Source organism: Prunus avium, chromosome 7, assembly GCF_965620075.1.
Source record: "Prunus avium chromosome 7, drPruAviu1.hap1.1, whole genome shotgun sequence".
Taxonomy (NCBI): Eukaryota; Viridiplantae; Streptophyta; class Magnoliopsida; order Rosales; family Rosaceae; genus Prunus; species Prunus avium.
The window spans coordinates 27,310,231-27,333,714 of record NC_142290.1 but is presented as its reverse complement, the minus strand read 5'-3'; the positions used below and the strand labels follow the sequence as shown (position 1 = coordinate 27,333,714).

General features: G+C 36.9%; 1 protein-coding gene and 1 long non-coding RNA gene across 3 annotated transcripts; one reads left to right on the top strand and one right to left on the bottom strand.

Moving 5' to 3' along the window:
* Nucleotides 1–18,027: 18,027 nt before the first annotated feature.
* On the top strand, nucleotides 18,028–22,526 carry LOC110746308 (uncharacterized). Of its 2 annotated transcripts, XM_088244142.1 has the most exons (15): nucleotides 18,028–18,151; nucleotides 18,251–18,287; nucleotides 18,414–18,473; nucleotides 18,624–18,664; nucleotides 18,749–18,801; nucleotides 18,960–19,053; nucleotides 19,137–19,174; nucleotides 19,270–19,360; nucleotides 19,443–19,495; nucleotides 20,540–20,658; nucleotides 20,746–20,829; nucleotides 21,794–21,856; nucleotides 21,991–22,115; nucleotides 22,200–22,253; nucleotides 22,408–22,526. In XM_088244142.1, exons 3-14 carry the CDS (start codon nucleotides 18,437–18,439, stop codon nucleotides 22,227–22,229), a joined length of 828 nt encoding a protein of 275 aa, XP_088100268.1. In that variant the 5' UTR covers nucleotides 18,028–18,151; nucleotides 18,251–18,287; nucleotides 18,414–18,436; the 3' UTR covers nucleotides 22,230–22,253; nucleotides 22,408–22,526. The 2 variants fall into 2 exon arrangements, with proteins under 2 accessions (XP_088100268.1, XP_088100269.1); XM_088244143.1 differs by lacking the exon at nucleotides 18,251–18,287 and having other exon boundaries at nucleotides 18,037–18,151.
* Nucleotides 22,408–23,484, bottom strand: LOC148293261 (uncharacterized). Its single transcript, XR_015825652.1, has 2 exons — nucleotides 23,343–23,484; nucleotides 22,408–22,995 (listed from the first exon to the last, which is right to left on the bottom strand). It is a non-coding gene; the product is annotated as an uncharacterized LOC148293261 (long non-coding RNA).

The window sequence follows — 23,484 nt, the reverse complement described above, 5'->3', positions numbered from 1 at the left end:
CAAATAAATTCTCGGCCCAATGCAATACCTTACCGAGGAGAAGCCCGATTAGGGCACGCGAAAGTTCGTCATACGCGCTTGCACACATGCCACGCCAAGCAAATAAGCAACACGTCGTGCTACAAGCTTAAGTGGGCTCAAGCCACTCAAATGCCCAGGGCTTGCTTGAGTGGGTTGTGGTATGGATGGTAACAAGTTATCATGGGGCCCATCGATGGGTCAAGAAATGGAAGTCTCGGGTCGCTTGGGGGCCTCGGGACTCAAGCCCATTTTCTTAGGCCCAAACGTGGGTAAGCACAAGAGAAGAAAGCAACCCATTGCCTCAACTAGAATAGCCCAACCAAAATAGCCCCATTGCTCCAACTAAGATAGCCCAACCAAAATAAGCCCATTGCCCCAATTAGAGTAAACTAACCAAAAAGCCCAACATTTGACAAAGCCACCCCATCCATTGGATAGATCATATGGTTAAAAAGCCAACATAATTAGGATAAAAACCAGCTCAGACCCTGGCACTCAGTTTGGAGACAAAACCACAAAACCAACGTTGGAAATCTGCATATGGGTGGCTGCTGGGAACTAGTTCCAAGTATAGGAATTCAAGAAACCAAGGAATTTTAGCACGCAAGAAGGATGCCACCCCTTAAACCAACGGGTACAGCCACTTTCTTTCCTTCATCAGACTTGGCCATGGAAAGAGGAAGAAAGAGGAGGAAGAATATGGGTGAAAAGGGGAAGCTCCCTTCTGAGGCAGCCGCTGGAAGAGGCTTGGAGCACCCAAAATCTCTGATTTTGGGGGATTGGACAGAGCTGACCTTGCCACCATGAGGTAAGTCAAGAAGGAAGAGAAGAAAGGAAGAAGAGAGCCTAGCTAAGTTAGGAAGAAACCATTAGGGTTTCTTGAAGAAGAGCAAACCCCAGCAACTATAAATAGGGCCTCTTCTACCCAGCCAAGACACAACACAACCCAACCTTCAGAGAGCAAGCTTCCTCTCTCTCACTTGCAAACCCAGCAATTTTCGTGCTTTGCTTGCCCATTTTCCCTATCTCCCCTGCTTTGGCAGATTGCTACAGTTCTAACGGAGACACTGTCAAGCTGCCGGAAGCTACGAAAATTACCCAAAACTTCCCTTCCATTAGAACCTCTGACCTCCATAGGAACCCACGACTTTCTCTTTCTTAAAGTGCTAAACCCATGATAACTTTGCTCTCATGCCACATGCCCCTCATGCCAAGCCCAAAAGTTCGTCTGTGAATGTGAAGAAACTATCTGTAACTTTTTGTTGCTTTTGTTGGTGAAGATAACCAAAATACTTCCTAAGGCCTTGCTGCCCTTTCGAAGCATTTTGGGGCTTAATTTCGAACTCAAACAGAGGGGACAACTTCATCAGCCCAGCCCACTTGCTGCCGGAAGGAAAAAGCCCCTACACTATGCACATGTTCCAAATCAACAGAGACAGAAGCTGGATTTGACAAGCAAAAGGTATGTATTTCTAGGATATGGCAGCTGTGAGAAAGGGTACATGCTGTATAATATTGCTACTGGAAGTGTGATTATTTCAAGAGATGTGGTATTCAATGAAGATGCAAGTTGGGATTGGAATGCACAAAAGGAATGCAGTATTGCAATTCCTCTAACTAATATGCTATCTGAGAAAGAGAAAGAAACTGATGATGCAAATCTGACTCAAGCAGAGGTCTCAGAAGAAGAACAGATTGAGGTTATTTCTGGTCCACAAGATGTAGATCATACACCTCTGAAATATAATAGTATTGCAGAAGTGTATGAAAGGTGTAATCTATGCATTGTTGAGCCAGAAACCTTTGAAGAAGCTATCAAGGATGCAGCATGGCAAAAGGCAATGGAAACTGAACTTGAGATGATTGAAAAGAACAATACTTGGGAGCTGGTTAATAGACCATCTCATAAGCTGGTAATTGGAGTCAAATGGGTTTATAAAACTAAGTTAAATCTTGATGGCTCAGTTCAGAAGAACAAAGCAAGGCTTGTTGCAAAAGGATACTCTCAAAAGCCTGGAATCGATTTTAATGAGACATTTGCACCCGTTGCTAGGCTTGATACAGTTAGAACTTTGATTGCCTTGGCTGCACAGAGAGGTTGGAAGCTGTTTCAACTGGATGTGAAGTCAGCATTTCTGAATGGGGTATTGCATGAGGAAGTATATGTTGATCAACCACCTGGATTTGTGATTAAAAACAAAGAATATGGAGTTTACAGACTCAAGAAGGCTCTGTATGGTCTTAAACAAGCTCCAAGAGCTTGGTATGATGAGATCAATTCTTATTTCACAAATGCAGGATTTCAAAGAAGTCCTAGTGAGGCTACACTATATGTGAAAATTGCAAAAAGTAGAATTCTCATTGTTTCTTTGTATGTAGATGATATTATCTGCACTGGAAGTTCAAGGGATTTGATGATGGAGTTCAAAACTGAAATGATGAGGCAATATGAAATGACTGATCTTGGTTTGCTTCATCATTTCTTGGGGTTAGGTGTGATACAAGCAGAATCTTACATCTTCTTGTGTCGGAAGAAGTATGCAAGGACACTGCTGGATAAGTTTGGTTTCAAGGACTGTAAAGCTGTAGCTACTCCTCTTGCAATGAATGAAAAGCTATCCAAGGAAGATGGGAGTGAACAAGCTGATGAAGGGGTCTATAGGCAGATTGTTGGAAGTCTGCTATACTTGACTGCAACAAGACCAGACATTATGTTTGCAGCAAGTCTTTGTCAGTTTTAAAACATTTTTAAGAAGTTGATTTGAACATTAAACATACAAATTAATCAAATTAATTGCAGCGGAAGAATATGGTGGTTGTTTAAATTCAAAACAAAACTTCTTCCAAGTATCTTAAGCCATGAACATTGATATGATTTCATAAAGTGAAAGTACAAGAGAAAAGGATAAGAACACCAAGAACATGCATATGAACTTATATGAATGTTCATGCTATTTCCGGAAAAATCCATATTCCATTTTAACCATCTCATGCTCTTAGTATCAAATATTTCATGAAGTTAAAATCATGGGGTTTTAATGCAACTATGCTCTAATGTTCATACATACATATATGCATACAAAGAGAGCATCAATCATCAAAACATAAATCCGGAAATTCAAAATCCCAAACAACCCCTTTCACTCCATTTGATTTACACTTAATCATATCAAAATAAATCAAGTATAACCATTATACTTTTAAATGAATTTATAACCCACATATGCATCTCTAAACCCTAGAAACATATCAAGTTCATGACCTATGGCTCTGATACCAATTGTCAGTTTTAAAACATTTTTAAGAAGTTGATTTGAACATTAAACATACAAATTAATCAAATTAATTGCAGCGGAAGAATATGGTGGTTGTTTAAATTCAAAACAAAACTTCTTCCAAGTATCTTAAGCCATGAACATTGATATGATTTCATAAAGTGAAAGTACAAGAGAAAAGGATAAGATATAATTACCCTTGAAGCAATTATATGAACCAATTTGTGTTTGGTCTTCTCTTGATGATTTCCCTTTGTTGATCTCCTCTTTGATTCTCCTCCTTGTGAGCCACAAAAGTATATGGCCTCTAAGTCTCCACACCAATGGAACCTTGAGATGAGAAGAAGTATCTTGAGAATACAAGGATGCTAGTGCAAGATCCTCAAGATTGGTTTCAATCTAAACCCCTTTGAAAGATGATTGTGTTTCACCCTTGAAAACTCACAATTGTCTCTCTTTGATCTCCCAAACCCATTTGGTTGATGTTGGATTGTGTTTGTTGTGTTAATTAGCTTATGGAAACAATTCCCATACACCTTTACTTAAGCATTTTCGGCCAAACCCCATTGGGCTTCCAAAATTGGGCCTTATGACACTTAAGCCATAATTTAGGTGTCTTAAGTCCATGGGCTTGATACCCAACCATTTGGGCTTCTCATTAACTATTACCGAGGCCCAAATATATTTTTACACGTAGTAAATCATCCACATCAAATCAATCAAATTGATTTCCTCATTCTCATTTGTATTACTCAAAGTTAACCATTTAAGGTGTGCGATCCATTAGGTTCTAATTTAGCAAGGCAGTGGGAAAACATTAGAACTCTTTCTAACCAACTGGAATTAAAACCCCCTTTTAATTCTTCCTTTATTTTGGATTGATCACAATCAGTCCTAGGACTTCCACAAGCCAAGAGTGACATCTAGCAATATATCATGGCTACCCAAGCTAATTAGAATAGATGAAGAACCTATTCAGTTGGAATTGCAATGCAATACGATCCTTCTCTTATACAATGTTTCCAATCATATTATTAGGGTACGGATTGATAATGTCAAACCCCTAATATGATTAACCTCATATGATTCAATAGAACATAATTAAAACACTTTTTAAATCATGTTCAAGTACTTCTGCCGAAGATTCACTGAATCATATCTTGAAACATTCTCATTTTCTTATCAAAGGTAGAGATTCCTTATTGTACATTCACATATCTCCATGATGAATTAAGAGATCCCAATAACACATAAGGAAAATCTTTTACGACTTGCCTTTGTGAGTTATCAAAGATCAATAACGCATCACAAGACAACCATGATGCCTCAGGTCTAAGGACTAATTTGCATTATTGCAACTATAAGTTCTCGTTTGACATATAGATAAATACTCCATACGAGAACTGCGGTTGATCGCGTTCAGTGTACTCATTCACTAATGAGCACCCACATACTTGTATTAATGTCAACTACACAAATGGTTTGAGACCAACCATCCTCATCATTGAGCATACATAGTATGTGCCAATCTTGACGGTTTATCAATGCCCATTTGATAACCTTATGATTAGGAACATTTTGGGATACTACAGTTAGAGATTAAAGGTCTCCCGAATCTAAACTTCTTTAGATTACTTTATCTCTTATTTAGTACACCCTGGACTTTTGTTTCTTTACACGACATAAAAGATAACAAAATAATATTGCCCTTTATTTATCATATACGAAATGTATTCTAAGGAGATTACATCAAATGTATTGGCTCTTAGGGCACATTTCTAACAATCTCCCACTTGCACTAGAGCCATTTAGCCATGTATCTAATACCCATTTTCTCTGTATGTCTATCCAGTTGTGACTGTGACATAGGCTTAGTGAGTGGATCTGCTACGTTGTCTGCTGATGCAACCTTTAGGATGCACACATCACCATTCGAAATGAGTTCTCGAATCTTGTGGAATTTTCTTTCAATGTGTTTGGATCTCTGATGAGACCTTGGTTCCTTGGCTTGAGCTATCGCCCCATTATTGTCACAGTACAAAGGCACTGGTGACATTATGGTTGGAACCACATTTAGTTCGGTAATGAACTTTTTCATCCAAACAGCTTCCTTTGCCGCTTCTGAGGCAGCAATGTACTCAGCTTCAGTGGTGGAGTCAGCCGTAACACTTTGTTTACAGCTTCTCCAACTAACAGCGCCTCCATTCAGAATGAAGACATACCCAGATGTGGATTTACGATCATCAACATCAGATGCGAAATCAGAATCGGTAAACGCTTCCACTTGTAACTCTGATGTTCCTCCATAAATAAGGAACATATCCTTAGTTCTTCGTAAGTATTTAAGGATACACTTAACGGCTCCCCAATGATCTAATCCTGGGTTTGACTGATATCTACTTGTTATACTAACAGCATAACTGATATCCGGTCTTGTACAAACCATGGCATACATGAGACTCCCTATTGCTGATGCATAAGGGATTTTACTCATCTGCTGTATATCTTCAGGAGTTTTCGGACACATGTTCTTAGAAAGGTGAAGTCCATGTCTAACTGGAAGTAACCCTTTCTTAGATTGTTCCATATGAAATCTCTTTAGCACCTTATCTATATACAAGGATTGAGATAATCCAATTATTTTCTGAGATCTATCACGATAAATCTTTATACCAAGTATATAAGATGCCTCTCCTAAATCTTTCATTGCGAATGATTTAGTGAGCCACAGCTTCACTGAAGATAGCATTCCTATATCGTTTCCAATAATCAGTATGTCATCTACATACAACACTAGGAATACTACCGAATTCCCACTGACCTTTTTGTACACACATTGGTCATCCATGTTTTGCATGAAGTCAAACGATTTGACAACTTCATCAAAGCGGATGTTCCAACTCCTAGAAGCTTGCTTCAACCCATAAATGGATTTATGTAGCTTGCATACCTTATGCTTATCAGCTGTAGAGATGAAGCCTTCAGGTTGATCCATGTATAGTTCTTCCTGAAGGTGGCCATTAAGAAAAGCCGTCTTCACATCCATTTGCCAAATCTCATAATCATGGTATGCAGCTATTGCAAGCAAAATCCGAATAGACTTTGTCATAGCAACAGGAGAGAAGGTTTCTTCATAGTCAATCCCTTCTCTCTGCTTGTAGCCCTTTGCTACTAGCCTTGCCTTGTAGGTTTCTATTTTCCCATCTGAGCCTATCTTCCTCTTAAAGATCCATTTATTTCCTATTGGTACAATACCAGGAGGCGGATCAACTAGAGTCCAGACTTGGTTGGTATACATAGAATCCATTTCGGATTTCATGGCTCCAAGCCATTTCTGTGAGTCAATGTCTGACATTGCCTCATTGTAGTTCGAAGGGTCTTCAATATCCTTACAATCACTTAGGAGATTTAACTCTCCTTCGTTTTCATGAAGGAAACCGTAATACCTCTCAGGCATTCTTCTAACCCTACTTGAACTACGCGGAGTTTGTGTCATATCAGTTTGTGGATTTGGGATTGCATTCAGTTCAGTGTTGATTTCTAGCTCTTTGGACAATTCCTTGAGTTCTATCTCATGTCCCCCTTTCCCATCAAGAGCGTATTCTCTTTCTAGGAAGGTAGCTGACCTTGCGACGAACACATTTTGCTCGTCGATGTGATAGAAGTAATATCCCATAGTTTCCTTGGGATACCCGATAAATCTACACTTCACTGACCTTGCATCTAGTTTATCCACATCTTGTCTTTTGACATATGCTGGACAACCCCAAATCTTGATATAACCAAGACTTGGTTTCTTCCCAAACCACATTTCGTATGGAGTTTGTGGAACAGATTTGGAAGGCACTCTATTTAACAAATGAATTGCTGTTTCAAGTGCATATCCCCAAAAGGATATAGGTAAATCAGTATAGCTCATCATGGAACGAACCATATCCATTAAGGTTCGATTTCTCCTTTCAGAAACGCCATTATGTTGTGGAGTCCCTGGTGGAGTCCATTGTGATAAGATGCCATGTTCCTTGAGGTAATCAAGAAACTCTGTGCTTAAGTATTCACCTCCTCGATCGGATCTAAGGATTTTAATACTCTTGCCAATTTGGTTTTCAACTTCATTTCTGAATTCCTGAAACTTTTCAAAAGATTCAGACTTATGCTTCATTAAGTATAAGTACCCGAACCGTGAATGATCATCAGTAAAGGTAATGAAGTATGAATAACCTCCCATTGCGTTTGTAGACAAAGGTCCACAAACATCTGTGTGGATTAACCCCAACAACTCTGTAACTCTTTCTCCTTTTCCTGTAAAAGGAGACTTGGTCATTTTACCTTGTAGACAAGATTCACAAGTAGGCATAGGAGCAGGGTCTAAAGATCCAAGGCATCCATCTTTTGCCATCCGGTGAATCCTATCTTGGCCAATGTGTCCAAGTTTGAGGTGCCACAATTTAGTTGAGTTATCCACTTCTCTAGGCCTTTTAGGTCTAGGTGCATCTTTATCTATACAGTTAATACTACCATTCATTTCTAAATGAAAAAGACCATCAATCAAATTTGCATAAGCAATAATTCGATTATTATGTGAAATAGAACAAAGTAGTTTGTCAAACAAAACAACAAATCCGTCTCTTAAAAGCATAGAGACAGATATTAAGTTCTTTACACAACCAGAAATGAAATAACAATTATTCAAATTCAGGGTCTCCCCGGAAGGTAGATTGAGACGATAGGTGCCTACAGCTTTGGCAGCTACCTTAGTGCCATTACCCACAGTTAGCACAATTTCTCCTTTTCCGAGTCTTCTACTTCCTACTAGTCCCTGCACACAATTGCAAATATGTTGACTAGCTCCTGAATCAACTATCCAGGTAGAAGTATTAACTGTAAAAACTGATTCAAGAACAAGAGTGTTACCTTCTGAAGGCTTGTTCTTTAAGCTTGCGAGGTAATCCTTGCAATTTCTCTTCCAATGTCCATCCTTTCCACAGTGAAAGCAAGTTCCTTTCGGTTCCTTGCCTTTCTTTGTTATTTTTCTTTCCTTGGGTTTTAGAAAACCTTTCTTCTTCTTTCCCTTATCCTTACCTTTCGGTTTGGATTTGGAAGAGGAGGAAGAACTCTTTTCAAACACCGCAACTGTCCCTTTCAGCCCTTTATCCTTTGAGATATTCTTTTCAGCTACTATAGCCATATTGAGTAGCTCAGATAAAGAACTTTCCATCTTTCCCATATTATAGTTCATAACAAATTGGGAAAAATCTGATGAGAGGGACGAAAGAAAAAAATCTTGTTGAACTTCAGCATTAAATGGACAATCCAATTTTTCTAATTTCTCAAGTAATGATATTATCTTGAGACCATGCTGATTAACCGGAGTCCCTCTTGTCATCTTTGTGTTGACAAGTTCACATATTGTATTGAATCGCAAGCTACGAGTAGCTTCACCATAAAGCTCATTAAGGTGAAGCAATATGGAAGCACAATCTTCCATATCTTCATGTTGTTTTAGTAGCTCATCATTCATGGATGCTAGTAAGTAACATTTACCTCTACTATCATCCTTAACATGCTTCTCATAAGCAGTTATTTCTTCCTGAGTAGCTTCTTCGTCAGGAGCAATATGTGGTGGGGCTTGTGTCAACACATAATCAATCTCATCCATTTTAAGGACAAGTTTCATTTTGCGAAGCCAACCCGGATAGTTCGTGCCATCAAGGATGTAATTGTTAAGTATCGATGAGATTGGGTTTTTAACGGCCATTTGAAAAATTCTGCAACAACGTAAACAAATTTTAGTTTAGATTAATCTTCTACCAAAAACTTAGGGTCTTTAAGTCATGATGGTAGCTCCCACTATTTTTGGCAAATTTCATATCCCTCTTGAAATCCGAGAGTTTCCGTTGAAACTCTTAGTGGGGATGGGAGTCTCAATTTCATATAGTTTTCCTCAACCTAACAGTTTGTTGGATTGCTATCTTACTAATGAGAGGATACTCTTATCCAATCACATCATTCATGTGAATACCCATCACTATGGCCTCTAGAGAACTAGACCTCAACCTAACAGTTTGTTGGTTTCGTTCGTCTTAGTTAAGTTATTCCCATCATGCTTGTGGGTATAGGGTTTCAAGCATGACCTCAACCTAACGATTTGTTGGCCACACTCGTTATCTATCCGCACTACATCAAGTATGTGTAATAGGCTTCCCTTGGATGGTTACAAGTACTGGATGTTGCCTCACTGAGGTACAACAAAGTGTAAATGTGCCACCCAATAAGAGACTACCATGGTGGAAGGCCACAAAATAGCATTCAAAATGCCATTTCGCTTATCAACTTAATATTGCTTTGAGGGTAGTTAATTTGGTCTCATTTTAATCCAATTTTAATCCTGTTAAAATTACCTATCTAATCTCATTAAATGGTTCCCAATGCAACATATTAGTAGCACATAATACTCCCACTAAATATTTTAGAAACCATTTGCTTAAGATAGCGAGAATACATGGTGCTACTAATTGGTTAATTATTGTCATTACCGAACATTCAAATTGCATTGGGCTTATAGGATGATTATGGACTTTCTTGTTGATCCAACACGAGCCACCATGTTGGATCATGGTCTTGGAAGGTGATTCATTTTAATTACGCGCGCATAAAAATAAATTAGGCATGAAAGCCATTTCATTATTACATAGCCAAATAAATTAGGCATGAAAGCCATTTCATTATTACATAGCCAATCAAAATCGAATACATATCCAATAAGCGGCCAATCACATAGCTCAATTGTTTGGTCTAAGTCCATAACCATCCTTTAATTATTTAAACGCTTTAAACAATTAAACTAGCAATGTAAATACATGCTCTTGGGTTGCATACATATGTGGGTTTAATTCAAGTGGTAACCATATTCAAAATAAATTTACCATGGAGTGAAAACGTTTTACTACAATAGCAAAAGTAATTGTGGAAATCTATTGGACATAGTTACACTTATCATATATAGTAATTATGTCCAAAACTATTCAACAATTAATAATGGATCCAAAGTTGATCCACTAGGGTGTGGGGTTAAAGCATGCATTTGTATAAAACAAAGTGGTGATCATGATTATTCCAACAAGGTGAATAATCATGAATGTGACTAGGTAGGCCAACCACACTCACCAAAGTAATCAAAATTAATTTTAGTGTGGTGGGTAAAAAATTAGTGATGGGAATAATTTGAACAACTTTTGCATTTTATATCAAATCACCATAATTTAAATCTAGATAGCCCCACACACTCACCAAAGTAATCTTATTAATTTTAGTGTGGTGGGTAAATGTTTATTGAGTGGAAACATTTTGAAAAACTTTTAATTTTATAATAAAACACCATCATCATCTTTTGACCTATTTTGGTGGAAAATTCCACTAAACACAATCATCAAAATTAGTCACCTAACTTATGGATCAAAACGATCCCATAACAAGAACATCAAGAACACCAAGAACATGCATATGAACTTATATGAATGTTCATGCTATTTCCGGAAAAATCCATATTCCATTTTAACCATCTCATGCTCTTAGTATCAAATATTTCATGAAGTTAAAATCATGGGGTTTTAATGCAACTATGCTCTAATGTTCATACATACATATATGCATACAAAGATAGCATCAATCATCAAAACATAAATCCGGAAATTCAAAATCCCAAACAACCCCTTTCACTCCATTTGATTTACACTTAATCATATCAAAATAAATCAAGTATAACCATTATACTTTTAAATGAATTTATAACCCACATATGCATCTCTAAACCCTAGAAACATATCAAGTTCATGACCTATGGCTCTGATACCAATTGTCAGTTTTAAAACATTTTTAAGAAGTTGATTTGAACATTAAACATACAAATTAATCAAATTAATTGCAGCGGAAGAATATGGTGGTTGTTTAAATTCAAAACAAAACTTCTTCCAAGTATCTTAAGCCATGAACATTGATATGATTTCATAAAGTGAAAGTACAAGAGAAAAGGATAAGATATAATTACCCTTGAAGCAATTATATGAACCAATTTGTGTTTGGTCTTCTCTTGATGATTTCCCTTTGTTGATCTCCTCTTTGATTCTCCTCCTTGTGAGCCACAAAAGTATATGGCCTCTAAGTCTCCACACCAATGGAACCTTGAGATGAGAAGAAGTATCTTGAGAATACAAGGATGCTAGTGCAAGATCCTCAAGATTGGTTTCAATCTAAACCCCTTTGAAAGATGATTGTGTTTCACTCTTGAAAACTCACAATTGTCTCTCTTTGATCTCCCAAACCCATTTGGTTGATGTTGGATTGTGTTTGTTGTGTTAATTAGCTTATGGAAACAATTCCCATACACCTTTACTTAAGCATTTTCGGCCAAACCCCATTGGGCTTCCAAAATTGGGCCTTATGACACTTAAGCCATAATTTAGGTGTCTTAAGTCCATGGGCTTGATACCCAACCATTTGGGCTTCTCATTAACTATTACCGAGGCCCAAATATATTTTTACACGTAGTAAATCATCCACATCAAATCAATCAAATTGATTTCCTCATTCTCATTTGTATTACTCAAAGTTAACCATTTAAGGTGTGCGATCCATTAGGTTCTAATTTAGCAAGGCAGTGGGAAAACATTAGAACTCTTTCTAACCAACTGGAATTAAAACCCCCTTTTAATTCTTCCTTTATTTTGGATTGATCACAATCAGTCCTAGGACTTCCACAAGCCAAGAGTGACATCTAGCAATATATCATGGCTACCCAAGCTAATTAGAATAGATGAAGAACCTATTCAGTTGGAATTGCAATGCAATACGATCCTTCTCTTATACAATGTTTCCAATCATATTATTAGGGTACGGATTGATAATGTCAAACCCCTAATATGATTAACCTCATATGATTCAATAGAACATAATTAAAACACTTTTTAAATCATGTTCAAGTACTTCGGCCGAAGATTCACTGAATCATATCTTGAAACATTCTCCTTTTCTTATCAAAGGTAGATATTCCTTATTGTACATTCACATATCTCCATGATGAATTAAGAGATCCCAATAACACATAAGGAAAATCTTTTACGACTTGCCTTTGTGAGTTATCAAAGATCAATAACGCATCACAAGACAACCATGATGCCTCAGGTCTAAGGACTAATTTGCATTATTACAACTATAAGTTCTCGTTTGACATATAGATAAATACTCCATACGAGAACTGCGGTTGATCGCGTTCAGTGTACTCATTCACTAATGAGCACCCACATACTTGTATTAGTGTCAACTACACAAATGGTTTGAGACCAACCATCCTCATCATTGAGCATACATAGTATGTGCCAATCTTGACGGTTTATCAATGCCCATTTGATAACCTTATGATTAGGAACATTTTGGGATACTACAGTTAGAGATTAAAGGTCTCCCGAATCTAAACTTCTTTAGATTACTTTATCTCTTATTTAGTACACCCTGGACTTTTGTTTCTTTACACGACATAAAAGATAACAAAATAATATTGCCCTTTATTTATCATATACGAAATGTATTCTAAGGAGATTACATCAAATGTATTGGCTCTTAGGGCACATTTCTAACAGTCTTCTAGCTAGATTCATGCATGGTCCTACCAGAAAGCATATGGGAACTGCCAAAAAATCCTCAAGCAAAATGTAAGTATTGCAATAAAATATATGCATGTGGTAGCAAGAAAAATGGGACATCAAACTTGTTGAGTCATTTGGCAAATCAATGTAAGGAGTATCTTGGTCGAGATAATAAGAAGCAAAAAACTTTGTCTTTCCAACCAAAGAAAGGGGAGGAAGAAGGCAAACTCATTGCTACAAGTTATAGTCCAGAGGCATGTAGGGAAGCAGTTGTTAAGTTTGTCATACTTGATGAACAACCTTTTAGAGTTGTAGAGGGTGAGGGTTTTAAGAACATGTTACATGTTTGTGAACCTAGATTTCAAGTCCCGTCTCGCTTCACAATTGCAAGAGATGTCTTAAACCTTTATAAAAAAGAAAAGATAAGGTTGAAAAATTATTTAGCTGGTAATCGCCAAAGAGTTAGTCTCACCACAGACACATGGTCATCTCGCCAAAATCTTAACTATATGTGTCTCACAGCACATTATATAGATAATGAATGGAGATTACAGAAGAAAATTCTGAATTTTTGCACAATTGTAAATCACAAGGGTGACACAATTGGAAGGGCAATTGAGACATGTCTATTAGAGTGGGAAATTGAGAAGGTGTTGACTATGACAGTTGATAATGCAAGCTCAAATGATCTTGCTGTTGCATATTTGTCAAAAAAAGTGAATGATTGGAATGGTTCAATATTGAATGGTGAAAATATGCACATGAGGTGTAGTGCACACATACTAAATCTCATTGTGAAGGAGGGTCTAGAAGATTATCACGAGTCAATCACTAGAATTCGTAATGTGGTGAGATATGTTAAGTCTTCTCCGGCGAGGTCCCAAAAGCTTAAGGCATGTGCAGAGCGAGTAAAAATTTCTTCACATAAGGGGTTATGTCTAGATGTTCAAACAAGGTGGAATTCTACTTATTTAATGTTAGAAGTTGCAGAAAAATATCAAAAAGCTTTTGAGTGCTTAGAGGAGCAAGATACACAATATGTTCGTGAATTTTGTATGGATGAAAATAAAAAGGCTCCCACCTCATTGGATTGGAATTATGCACGTGGCTTTATTAAGTTTTTGAAAGTCTTTTATGATGCAACTTTAGAATTTTCTGGTACTTTGTATGTAACTTCAAATTTGTTTTTGAAACAACTCTGTGTGGTTCATGCTCAATTGCAAAGATGGAGTCAAAGCAAAGATGTCTTTCTTAAGTTGGTGGCTGAGAATATGCAGAAGAAGTATGATAATATTGGGGAAGCTATCAAAAAATGAATATTTATTTGTTTGTTGCTGCTTTACTTGATCCACGTTTCAAGGAACGTTATTTGCAATATTGTTTTGCTTTGTTATGTGGTGAAGAAAAAGCTAGTGAGATGACAAGTAAAGTGAAAAGCAAGTTGCATGAATTGTATGACCAGTATAAATTGCTTTACAATGATAGTGCAACATATAATATGGATGAGACAATTAATCCAAATGAGATGGAGATTGACAATAATGAAGTAGATTTTGCTACTGTATTCACTACTGGGTTCATGAAACTTGTGGAGGAAACAGATGGTGTAGAGTCCAAAACAGAACTTGACAGGTACTTCATTGAAACATGTGAGAATCCCAAAAATGATAACTTTGATCTCTTGGGTTGGTGGAAGATGAACTCTGAAAAATATAAGATTTTGTCTTGTATAGCAAGAGATGTTTTGGCAATACCTGTCTCTACTGTAGCATCAGAATCAACATTTAGTACTGGTGGTCGTATTCTCGATCCATATAGGAGTTCATTATCCCCGAGAACAGTGGAGGCACTTATTTGCACACAAAATTGGTTACATTCTTCACCAAAAACTGGTATTCTTGAGATCACAGATGATATTGAAGACATTGAATCAGGTAAATATTATTTCAAGATAACTTTCATATTTTAAATTAATTAGTACTGGTTTTATTATATTTATCTTAATATGATATTTTCTTCTTTGTAGAAATTTTGGGTCCTACATCAAAACTTACATTGAATGAAAATTGATGTGGATGATTGCATTCTCTCTAACATGGAAGGATTGATGGACCTCGAAGCCTAAAGAGTTCTCTGAGTTTTTTTTGGTTAACTTTAGTTTTTTTTAAAAAATATTAAAGAATGGTTGTAGTTCTTAATGTAATGTTGTTTTTAAATTTCATGTTGTATCTTCGGATTGAATTATGAATTATGAATTATATGTAATGAAAAACTAAAGTTTTTTTGCAATGATTATATTTTCATACAAACCGATCATCCAATCCAATCCAATCCAATGTACATTGGATTGGATTGGATTGGATCCTAACATCTAATCATATTGGATTGGATTGTAAAATCTGTAATCCAATAAAAAATTGGATTGGATTGGATTGTTAAGAAACCATTGGTTTCGACCCGATGCTCAGCCCTAGTACTAAGGTATGTTCAAGGCACAACTGATTATGGTATAGCTTATGAGAAAGGAAAAGAAGCAAGGCTTATTGGCTACTGTGATAGTGATTGGGCAGGAAGTGAAGATGACATGAAGAGTACATCTGGATATGCATTTAATCTTGGATCAGGTGTATTTTCTTGGGCATCAATCAAGCAAAACAGTGTTGCTCTATCCACAGCTGAGGCAAAGTATGTTAGTGCAGCAGAAGCCACTGCACAAGCAATCTGGCTAAGGTTTGTTCTCTCTGATTTTGATGAAGAACAAGTTGGTGCAACTACAATCTTATGTGATAATACCTCAGCAATTGCCATAACCAAGAATCCTGTGCATCATCATAAGACAAGGCATATCAACAGGAGATTTCATTTTATCCGAGATGCCTTGCAAAATGGAGAAATCGATCTATTGTACTGCAAAACAGAAGAGCAAACTGCTGATATTTTTACCAAGGCATTGGCTAGAGATCATTTTGAGTATTTGAGAAGAAAGCTTGGGGTTATTTCAGCTAAACACTTAGAAGGGAGTGTTGAAATATAAGTGTATTTAGCTGAAATATTTGTTTAGATCCATTAAGCTTGTTTAAGCTGTTTACTTAATTGTGAGCCATTGGATTATAGTCCAATGGACGGCTAAGGCATTAGTTTGTAGTGTGAGTGTTTGTTGTTGCCATGTGTCTCTATCTCATAGGATAGAAGTTTGGATGGCTAGATTGAGCTGATGTAAGAGAGGAATATTCTCTCCTAACGGTATTATTTGTACTGCACAACTTGTGCGTGAATGGGTAATGAGTTAACAGACCCATTCATTGTTTTCATCCTCTCCAAGCTCTCTGAGCATTTTCTGGTGTGTTCATTTTCTCTTAGCTATTGAGCTCCATAACCAACAATCCAAATTACTCAGATAATATTCTGTGTATTCTAACAGACTGCTCATTGGTTAGTAACGACGCACCCATATCTTGCGAATGGAAAGGAAAAGAATGGACTCACAAGTCTTCAATTGCTAGTGCAAATGCCATCTGCCTTCGAACCCAAATTTCGTGAAAGCATATGGATTAAGCTGCACCGTCATATATGTACCATCTACTCTCTCTACTGCTTATACACTACTGGCACTGCTAAAATTAGATATAAACTCAAAAAATTTATCAATGACCATGCTGATGAGTCAGCCTATTTTTTTTTTTAGGTGAGACCCAAGGGTATCCACTGCCGACAGTAGTGACTAATCCCTTTTGCCGCGGGAGCTCTCCCAATTGAGGTAAACGGCTGGCCACGAAATGCGCTCCATTCCCATGGGCGGGGATCGAACCCTCAACCTCATGGTTAAGGAATGAGGTGAGCTACCACCACACCACATCTCATGGTTAGTCAGCCTATTTTTTAATGGCAAAATGAAGCTTGCAAACAGTACCCACGAAGCCACCAACAACACCCAAACGACCTTTTCTCTTTGTCTTGCCTTTGCCACTGATTTCTCCAGCTTGTTCCGCGATTTTAGAAGCCCAGGAATCACTGCCTTTGACCGTTCACACATTTCCGGATCAAACCATGCCCAGAACTGGCAACCCTTAAAACCCTTATTATTCTCATGTACCTTTGCTGCACACATGGAAAATCGCCTCCCATGATTCAAATTTGTCCAAGAGGTTCGAATTGTAGCAGCCTTGCCACACCAACACATCGGCACCTCTTCATCCATTCTAGGCATCCAATCGCTTCTAGATCTTCTTCGCTAGTTTCCTTTGGCCAGCTTCCTCTCGCCTTATGTTCAATATAAGGTGCAACAAAGCAGACTGTTAACTTCCTTTTTTACAAAACAAAATTGTTTTTTCCCGAAAATGCCCTTCGTCTGGACTATTTCGACTCGCTAGTTAGATTATGTGGTGGGACCCACGACTGCCACGTCATAATTGAACGTCTGACCTGACGGTCAATGTAACAGCCGGTGTAAATTGGTAAGTTTTTGAAATGTTAGGTACGAAATTGATGAATTTGAAACCTAGGGGACCATTTCGATAATGACCCTAAACCTCCAAGGACTAAAATGACGTTAGTCCTATAATTAAATAATGGTCGGTTCGGGTCAAGTCCAAAGGTTCAAAAAATTTTAGACTCGAAGCCTGAATCGAAGTCAACGGTTCGGTTTAAGTCCAGCGTTTAAAACCTTATTTTTCGATTTGATTTGATTTGGTTCGGTCGATTTGTTTGGTTTATCGGTTTTTATGCCCACCCCTAATTATTTGTGATTTGACAAAGAAGTAATATTTGTGAATCTATATATATAAAGTAAAAGGCAGAGAATGGTGAAACATTCAAAATACCAGAAAATGCCCTTGGTTAATACAAACATTAAGAATTGAAATTATTAATTAAATGAAGATAATATGGTAAATTCATACTTTTTCATTTAAAAAAAATTAAAAAAAAAGAAAAATCAGATAATGGATCCTATTTTTATGGAACACAACTACCCATTATCTTTTTTAATTCTAACATAATATTTTTTTTTAAAAAAAGAAAGCCTCTCATAGGCGCGGGAGCGCATGCGAAGAGCCCAGTGTAATACTAAATAAATAAGAGAGAGAAAAAACAAAAAAACTGTTCTATTGTGAACCGACGCAAAAAGAGTTGCCGACTAAAAAGGAGATATAAACAGAGACTTCTTGCAGTCGTGTTGAAAACTTGGAATCGGAAACGATCCAAACGATCCAACAGGTCTGTTCACGAGATTAAACCCGTAAAATTAATCTATCGTATTTGTATATATAATTCTCTCTCCCTTTCATTGATTTTGATCCTTTGTTGTTTTCCCAGTTCACAACTACCGAAACCCTAATCGAATCGATCTTTGGTGTGTTATGTTTTCGCGAAATACTTCCACCAACAACTTTTTCCTCGCCTTTGATGTTGTGAGTTAATTTATAGGAAACAAAATTTCGTATGTGGTTTTGATGTCTCCTTGTTTGAAAATTGGCAGAGAACTGTAGCGTGCGTTTCACCATGGCCGAAAGCTCTTTCAAGAACGAATATCCTCAGGGTATGTGTTTTTTGCTTCTATTTTTGGGTTAATTACATGGTCAGTATAGTTCTTTAAATATTTGTTCAAAATTTCGTAGATGCAGAATTTATTTCGGAAATTGCCGATTCTCATCTATTTTATACTGATTTTTTGGGCTAAAAACTTTAGGAATGACCCAAACAGAAGAGAACAATCCACATCGGACCCCGGTAAGACTTTCACTGAATAAGATTTGTTTAGTTCCTAAACATTCACTGGGGGCATACTCTGTTCTGATTTGAGCCTCTATGCAGATGATTGTTGAGAATGGTGCAAGCATTGACATTCCTGACATTGGGAAAAAGAAGTTAGTTTCCTATTTCCTTGTGCTTTAAAATCTTCGTTTGTATCGCTCCAATGTGAAAAGATTGTTTCCTTTTCATTTATGCTTTAAAATCTTCGTTTGTATCGCTCCAATGGGAAAAGATTGTTTCCTTTTCATTTATGCTTTTGATATGTGTTCAGAAAATCACCAAAAAAAGCAAGGAAAATATTGGCGTATGTTAGCCCATGGCCCATTACTTATCTAGACCCTTTTGATTTCGATGCCTTTCGTTTGGTAAGAAATTCACTGAATCAAATATGTTTACGTCCTTTGCATTTGGTGGATGTGCTATTCTAATTTGAGTGATTGTGTACAAGGCTTTGAAGACCGAAATTCGTGGTAGCCCACGGAGGAGGTTAGTTTTCGATTCACTTGTGCTTTGCTTATCTTGATTTTACTAGAATGGAATTCCTTTTTTTTTTTTTTTTTTCATTTACGCTTTTGATACAGGATAATAAGGAATCAAATGAATGGCCACAAAGACCATAGTCCTTGTTTAGATGCTCGTTATTTGAGGGAGACACACCCAAATCGCATACCAGTAAGAATTTCACTGCATCAAATATGTTTACTTCCTATGCATTCAGTAGATATCCTCTATTCTAATTTGAGCTTTCATTCAGGTGATTTTGAAGAAGGATGCAAGTAGTGACATTCCTGACGTGAACGGGGAGAAGTTAGTTTCGAATTCCCTTGTGCTTTAATTATGTTGATTTGTGTTTGTACATTCAAATAGAATTGTTCTCATTTCATTTATGCTTTTGATATGTCTTGAAATTGGTCAGGAAAAAATAAAGGGAAAGGAGGAAAAAAAAAAAATTTGAAAGCATGACCCAATAATTGTTAAGTTTATATTGTGAGTTGTAAATTTTAATGCGTACATGCAATCTATAGCGCATCGATAGGATCTAGTCATGACTCATGATGTGTTCATTTAGAGTTGCACTTTTCCAATATATATTTATATATATTGTGTGGGGAAAACTTTTCACTGCATTAGGTGAAGTTGTAGGAGTGGTAAGGGAATGGTCCTGATGGTGAAGGTTTGAATGAATTGATTAACTACGTGGCAAAGGCTTCCTACCAACTAATTTTCATATTCCATAAGTGGATATAAGATTTATACAGAGAGGAAAACCTACTTATTACTACAAAGAAAGGCAAACTCTAAGTTCATTTGTGAAGGTTTGAATGAATTGATCAACTACGTGGCAAAGGCTTCCTACCAAGTAATTTTCATATTCCATAACTGGATATAAGATTTATACAGAGAGGAAAACCTACTTATTACTACAAAGAAAGGCAAACTCTAAGTTCATTTGTGTTCATAGCTTCTTATGTTTTCGTTGCATCAGTTGTGCATTTTAATGTGCTCGTGCAATATATATGCACACAAATAGGATCTAGTCATGTGTATCGTTCCTACACAGTTTCATTTTAACAAAAGAAAAAAAAGTTGTGGGAGAAAACATTTCAGTACATTAGGTGAAGTTCTAGGGTTGGTTACGAATGGTCTTTATTATAATGGTTTGCATGAATTGGTTACCCAAGTGGCGAAGTCTGCCAACCAAGTAATCTTATATTCCATATTAGTATATGGAAGAGGAAAACATACTTAATACTACATAGGAAAACTCGAAGTTCATTGCTGTTCGTAGCTTATCTTAAATGAAGGGGTTCTCAGATAGTTTTATTGTCAATCCTGTTTTTCTGACTGCAGATTTCTTGTCTGTGGTGATATGCCTATTCGAGAATTTGTTGATTTTATTCGGATCACGGTCGGGCTCATCAGAAGAAAGTCTATATTTGTCTTTTTCAAGAACACTGAACCTCCCACTAGTGAGTTGCAACTCATTTTAGTTTTAGGCATAGTAATTCTTGCTTGCAAAGTTGTCGTTGTAACAATTCATCAATCCAATGTTACAGGTGCTTTGATGTCTGCAATCGATGAGGAAAATAAGGATGAAGATGGATTTCTTCACATTACCTACAGTGGAGAAAGCATGCATGGTAACACACAAATATGAGTCTTTTATGAACATATATGGGCTTCTATTCTCCTATTTTTAGGAACATGTCTCTTTCAAACAGTTTGCTGTTGAAGGCTGCAGTGTCTTGCTTAGGATTGGTTTCTTCTCATAATTGCAGATCTCTGTGCTCGTTTTCCTGTTTCTTCCTGTTATTGGTGGATTACTTGTCCACTATTTTGTATGGTTTTTAATGACACACAAAATTTCTCCTTTTCAAACAAAAAAAGTGTGTTTGAGTTTGGTGCTAGGAACTTTTAAGATTTTGTTTGTAAACAAAAACAATTATAATTTGCTTCAAGATAACTATAAAATTCTCAAAAAAATCAAGTTCCTATAAGAGTCGCAATTGGAGACCACATTGTCTTTACGGATTTTATATTTGCGAACATTTAATACACCTGAACTTTTTAATTCCACCAAAGTCTTGTTTTGTTTTTTGTGGCTAAATGGGTATCTTTGCCAAGGTCATGCTTTTTTATTTCATTTCCCATCAATATCGCTGCTTGTAAAAAAGGTAAAAAAAAAGTACTTGTGTGAAGTGGACACACAAAAAGTTTGCAGCTCGCCGACTGAAACAGATATATAAATAGACAAGGTTGAAATGTATGTAATGTAGACTGATTCATGTTGGAAACGTGGAATCGGATACAACGCCAGCAGGTCTGTTCCTGAATTTGTACATGTGATTCTCTGCTTTCTGTAATTTTCTCCCCCTTTCATTGATTTTGACCTTCTGTTCTTTTCCCAGTTCTCAACCAATCAATTCTTCTATTACCAAAAACCTAATCGAATAGATCCCTTTTCTGGTTTGGTGTGTTATGTTTTCTTCAAATACTTCAACCCACAACGTTTTTCTCACCAGCCTTCTGTTTGATGTGGTGATTAATTTCTGGGTAACAAATTTCGTATGAGGTTTTGATGTTTCCTTGTTGGAAAATTGGCAGAGAACAGTTGTGGCGTGCGTTTCACCATTGCCGAAAGCCGTTACAAGAAAAATGGTCCTCAAGGTGTTTTTTTTCCCTTTTTTTTTTTTGTCTTGTTGGAGTTTTTCCAGGGTAGTGATTTATTTCGGGAATTGGTGATTAGGTTCTGCCTAAGTTTTCTTCTCATCTCTTTTCTACTGATGTTTTTGTAATAAAAGGACTAGGGTATACTGTTACAAGGCCCGTTACTGATTTAGAAGCTCGGAAGAGGAATGGCTACAAAGGCTGCCCTCCTAATTTAGATGCTTGGTATTGGAGGGAGAGGCGTCCAAGTTGTATACCAGTAAGAATTTCTCTGCGGCAAATATGTTTACATTCTATGCATTCATTGGGGTATACTCTGTTCTAATTTGAGCTTTTCCTGCAGTTTGGCTGTGGAGAAAGATGCCAGGAGTGACCTTCCTGAAATTGGCTCAAAGAAGTTAGTTTCAAATTCTCTTGTGCTTTAATTGTCTTGATTTGTATTTTTACTATACAAAGGAGAACCTACCTACTTCTGTAAAGAAAGGCAAACGCCAAGTTCATTTGTGTTCATAGGCTGTCTTAAATACACTAGCATGTTTTTTTTATTACAGATTCATTGTGTACGGTGATATGCCTCTTGGAGAATTTGTTGATTATATTCGATTTACTATCGGGGTCAGCAGAGAAAAGCCTATATATGTCTTTTTCAAGAACACTGAACCTCCTGCTGGTGAGTTGCAACTTGATCATTTTAGTTCTACTCATTTTTGTTGTGGTTCGTGATAATTCCTTGATCCAATGTTACAGGTGCCTTGATGGTCAAAATCGACAAGGAAAACAAGGATGAAGATGGATATCTTCACATTACCTACAGTTAAGAAGGGAGTGTCTATGAATGCAAATTGCAATGAAGAGCAAGAATGCTATTAAGTACAACTTAGAAAAAGTGTGAAACTCTCGGAGCTCTGAGTTAATGATCTGATCGCAAGGGACTTTACTTGAGTTTTAGTTTTTGATTATCCAAACTGAATGTAAAATACGAAAATGTCAAAAGAGGTTTGTGATGGAAACTCCTAGCTAAGACTTCTTCCATGTGGGTGCAAATGAGATATTTTTCTTTGGACGCTCTCTTTTAACAGCGAGAAGCGGGCCCTCCTTTACCCAGTGGAAAAACAAGACATTTCTGATGCCTCTTTTTACTTGCTGGCAATCCGTTGTTTTCGAAGCGCACTTATTGACCAAAAAAAAAAAAACATCCTCCGTTAACTAATGTCAGGAATGTCACTACATGCATCCTTCTTCAAAATCACCTGAATGAAAGCTCAAATTTGTGTCTTGCATTGAATTTTGCGGAGATAGTGGAGGCAGCTGAAGCCAAACTTTTAGGTCTTATGACCAATTCTTATCCTTAAAAAGGAACTTTGTGGTCTTATGTCCAATTCTATTTAAATCCGCACTTTTCTTTTTTCACCATAATATTTAAATCATTAAGCTCTTAAGTTTTATTATTGGATTAAAAGACACAAAATGTTATCCGACTTAATACTTTACCCTAATATATCTATACATACACCCCACACACAGCACCACTCTTCATATTAAGTTTTAAAAAAAACACAAACTCTTCTACACTATATTGCTGGATTACTCTTCTCTTTCAATCCAAGAAACCTACTACACTCTCATCT

Excerpts from the sequence above, each read along its gene's own strand:
- LOC110746308 (XM_088244142.1), top strand. The coding sequence starts at position 18,437 with ATGGCCGAAAGCTCTTTCAAGAACGAATATCCTCAGG. Across the intron at positions 18,802-18,959 it reads CCTGACATTGGGAAAAAGAA|AAAATCACCAAAAAAAGCAA; the intron begins GTTAGTTTCCTA and ends ATATGTGTTCAG. Across the intron at positions 19,496-20,539 it reads CCTGACGTGAACGGGGAGAA|ATTTCTTGTCTGTGGTGATA; the intron begins GTTAGTTTCGAA and ends TTCTGACTGCAG.